Source organism: Anneissia japonica, unplaced genomic scaffold (assembly GCF_011630105.1).
Source record: "Anneissia japonica isolate Jap-2015-1 unplaced genomic scaffold, ASM1163010v1 scaffold1415_len311187_cov125, whole genome shotgun sequence".
Taxonomy (NCBI): domain Eukaryota; kingdom Metazoa; phylum Echinodermata; class Crinoidea; order Comatulida; family Comatulidae; genus Anneissia; species Anneissia japonica.
Genome location: NW_022706946.1, coordinates 5,897 through 10,318, shown reverse-complemented (window position 1 = coordinate 10,318; position 4,422 = coordinate 5,897). Strand labels below are relative to the sequence as shown.

At 34.7% G+C, this 4,422-nt stretch overlaps 1 protein-coding gene across 1 annotated transcript in view; it reads left to right on the top strand.

Moving 5' to 3' along the window:
- The window catches only part of LOC117106236 (stabilin-1-like), a 10,914-nt gene extending 6,815 nt beyond the window's left edge, over positions 1-4,099 (top strand). Inside the window, exon 4 of the mRNA XM_033247580.1 lies at positions 3,286-4,099. Within this exon, the coding sequence (XP_033103471.1) occupies positions 3,286-3,383 (98 nt within the window). The 3' untranslated portion in view covers positions 3,384-4,099. The remainder of the gene's footprint in view (positions 1-3,285) is intronic.
- Positions 4,100-4,422: the final 323 nt, after the last annotated feature.

The window sequence follows — 4,422 nt, the reverse complement described above, 5'->3', positions numbered from 1 at the left end:
CCTTCAGAGATATAGGGTCGATATGGTGGGGGGCTGAGGTATGAAAATGTATAATTATGGCACACCTAGGCATCCGGAAATGCGTTAAGAGAGCAGCTTAGCTCAGTCGGCTAATCTGGTGGTAGCCACTGTGTGTGCGTTGAACCGTGGAGATCTCTAGGTTCCCGGTTCAATTCCCATCGCTGCCTCTCCTTGTGTTTCAGCTAGAGGGCTGAAATACAAGTTACATAGCGCACCGTCTTTCGGATGAGACGTTTAAGCCGTTGGTCCCATGTGCATTTATGGCCCATGTGCACGTTGAAGAACACAGTACACTCTTCGGAAAAGAGTAGGGGATTGTTTCCCGGGGTACTGTCCAATCACCACCAGAAGGACCCCACTGGAAATAAGTCTTTTTCTAGACTTTCGTGGGCTATCCTTGGTGTTTACACCGAATAAATCCAATCCAATCCAATCCACTCTAAGAATTATATTTTCAATAAAATTTTCTTTTTGGCGTGGGGAGGTGCCCGATCCCCTGAATCTGCTAGTGATTTTGAGAGCAAACATTATTCAGTGTTTTTATTTTCCTATGTTCTGTTGTCTATCAACATTTTTATAGGCCTAACGATAAATACAGCAACTTTGGTATGTTAATGAAACTGATATATACAAATTTTGATCTATCTAATTAAAAACATTGTGGAAATATCATTAATTATACTATGGGTTAACGTTCATTAATATCAAGGTCGGAGTAAAATAATTCCCTACAAATTGGACATACACATAGCCTAGATGTGAAACGTGCCACTTTCAACGACGTGGTGTTTCGCATTTTCACTGCATATGTCGTCAACATTATATACAATTATACCACAAGGTAAATAAAACATTGTGTCTAGCGCACAATTAAAAAAGCCTATAATATTATTGGGCATTGAAAATACTAAATTTTTACCATAGATGTAAATGTTATATTATAAATAAATGGAATAATAAAAATTGTGAATATGAACTAAAAATTGAAAGTGCTTTACCGGTACGTGATGGATCAGATAGGTAGACGTCAAAAATATGTATAATCGAGAATTCATAAAATAAGCCAATCTGATCTGATTAAAAACAGGGTAAGCAGTAAATCCCTTTGTTGTTTTGAAGCAAATATGTCCACCACCCTACCGAGCCAGGGAGGGACTTTAACATGGAGGCCGTGGTGGATTCAAGAATTCGAAATAGAGGGGGGTCCAGCGAGGGACTTTCACATAAATAGAGACCCGGGTCTACCAACCTCAGCCGGTAAAAGATAGTAGTAATGGTAGTGGTGGCGGCCCATAATGGAGACAGGGAAAGCCAATTTTATAGACCAGGGAACAGCGAAATTGTAATTTCACTGTTCCCTGGATAGACCAAATTTTTAAAAAAATGTGAAAAAATGTGGAATTCGAAATTCCCTTTAATATATTTAAAGTTTTAACCATGCTAATACAATAAAATACTATTGATACTGATACGCAAACATAATCGTCAAAGATAACGTCAGTCTAAATGTAAGTACATCTCGAAAGAAGCCTATGTTATCTTGATTAGAAGCCCATGGGCTTCTTTTCGAGATGGGCTTCTTTCCGAGATTAATTTTGCAAACTGAAGAGGGGGCTTCTTCTCCAGATTAAGCCCATGGGGCTTCTATTTGAGGTTTTGCGGCATTATCCTTATCATTAAGATTCTAGAAGATTACGGTAACCAAGGTAAAGTACAAATTCTCAGTAGCATAATTCAACGTCATTTAAAACAGTAATTGGGTTACCATTTGTCTACCAAAGGTGGAGTTGGAAGCGTTGACTAAGGCGTTGTGACTATGTGTTTAAGTGATGTGCAAAAAGACAAGTTAAATAAAGAGTTCATAAATCCATGAATAACATTTGCAACACAAATTTATTACAATAATTAATGCGCATCAACCAAAATAACTTCCAATCATATTGGTACCAATTTCTAATTGCTTAAATATATCATAATTTATGTATTCAACAAGAATTGCCTTATTTCTCATTGATTTGCCGACTCCACTATCTTGGCTTGTTTTCCTTTGTGTATTTTCTTTTATGCATAGTACCGTCAGCTCCTGCAGCACTTCAAGATTAAATCACAATCACAATAACTACTAGGCCTATAATGCTCCCAACTTAGGCTAGCATATATCCCTTACAGACTAACATCAGAAGCATCCAAGCCTCTCATCTCAGGTGGCACTACAAATAAATGGAATTCAATACTACAATAATATAAATTCATACACAATACCAATTATTATACGTCTAACGCTTTCACTTTAACCATATTCAAGGTAAGTATTAATACCCGGCACATACCACGTTCATTCCATTACTTGCACAATTACTATTTAACGTATAAAAGGCCTATATGTCTATCATGAAGTCCGGTAATTTCACATTTATAAATCATTAACAGTATAGGTCATTCTAACTCTGTTCTTGTTTTATAAGGCATAAGTGCCAGTGGTGCTCTCAATTAGCTACCACACTTTCCTAAATCTTAGTGTTTTCACCAATACCTCACATCCTATCACTTCTTTGTGCAACTGTGTACGGTACAGGTTAATTCCTTTTCTACCAATTTGGTAATAGATTAATATAATTTCACATTGGCGGATTTAAGAAGGGTGGGGGGGGGAGGTGGCCATTTTGGAAAGTTAAGAAAAAGAGAGAGAAAAAGGGAATATTTCATCACCCGAAACACCTCAGGGGTTATCTTCGGGCGTCTAGAAAACAAAAGTTTCACGGGGGAATGCCCTCGGATAACCTAAGGCAACGTTGTCGCGATCGGCCCCACCTTTCGGACATCTCTGGGTCCGCCCCTGTTTCACACTTCACTTGTGAGCACTTGTCACCAATTGCCACTTGCTTTTAGCTCATCATTATTCGTGTCACTTCTACTTCTACTGACTATATGCCAGTTACTGTACTTCATGCATAAACATTAGTTCTTTTGTTATTGTAATTAGTAGTCTGTGAGTTACCTTTATACTCTTTCACAAAACATATCCATATAAATTTTCATTGTCACACCATTTTATTATCTTCTCGGGCGTCTGCCTCCTTCCTTTTTACGTTGTTTTCTTTATATTTATCTCAATGAACATTTATTTTTTGTATAATTATACTAAAAAGAGGAAGTTAAAAAATGTTATTTTGAATTGAATTGAATTTCCGCACTCGGGCAAAATAACATTAAACATACACATTGATTTTAATATATTTTACAGGTTTTTTTCTTATTTTTTAGAAAAACGCTTAAAAAACGATGTTCCAGTGATTCGAGCATGCCGACGAAAGGGCAAACGATTTGCAAAATCGGAGTCTAAAGTTTGTGGAAAAAAATAGATACGCATTCACTTTACGCTCGCGAGTCACGTGATCTTTTATGTCGTTAGACAACAACGTGGGTTTTCTGACTGAAATTTTCTTGTGAAGTATTTAAGGAAACTTTGAATGTACTGTATGCATATTTGTATTTGTACAATTGGATTTCTACATTTTTGATCGTAAACGAACCCTTACTATTATACAAGTTCAGGTCTCCCTCCAATTAAAGACCACCTCCAATTAAAGATCACTTTTATGTGGCCCCGTTTTAATTCCTATCTTAGGGCTTAAAAATAAAAATATTAGTCAATGTACATAATAAGATGATGCTTTGTGTGTGTTTAGTGTATAATGAATAGCGATAATGTTCGTGGTGATGTTAGTAATATTTTAATTGAATGTTGCTTTTTTCAAATAAATTGTTTATTAAGAATAAATAACAGCATGCAGTAACTGTACATCCATTCTAAACCATTTAATGTATTATTTCTTAATTTCTCACTAAATAGAAAAATATAAGGACCACTTTAGTGCTGGCCTTTAATTATAGGGATTCTATTAGGGTGTGTTTCTACTGAAAATCGAGATCGAACAAGAACCGCGTCCGAAGTGCATTTTGCCTCTACATAAAAAGGTTGCGTATTTTGATACCACGCCGAATAAAGCGTGGAAACTAATAGTAAATAAATATTAATTTGTTCATTATATCACGCAAATTCCATTAAAATATGTTAAAATGCCCATTACAAAGATTACAAATTTACAATATAAAAGTTAAACATTAAAATTCAAATTGGCAAGAAACATCACATAAAATAATAATAATAATCATAATAATAATAATAACAATAATAATAATAATAATAATAATAATAATAATAATAATAATAATAATAATAATAATAATAATAATAATAATAATAATAATAATAATAATAATAATAATATATCGAAGAGAAAGAAATGGAGAAAGTGATTACGTATTTAGCAAGAGAACTGAGGAAATTATGACAAATTAAAACAGTGGTCATTCCTGTTGTAATTGAGACATTTGGAA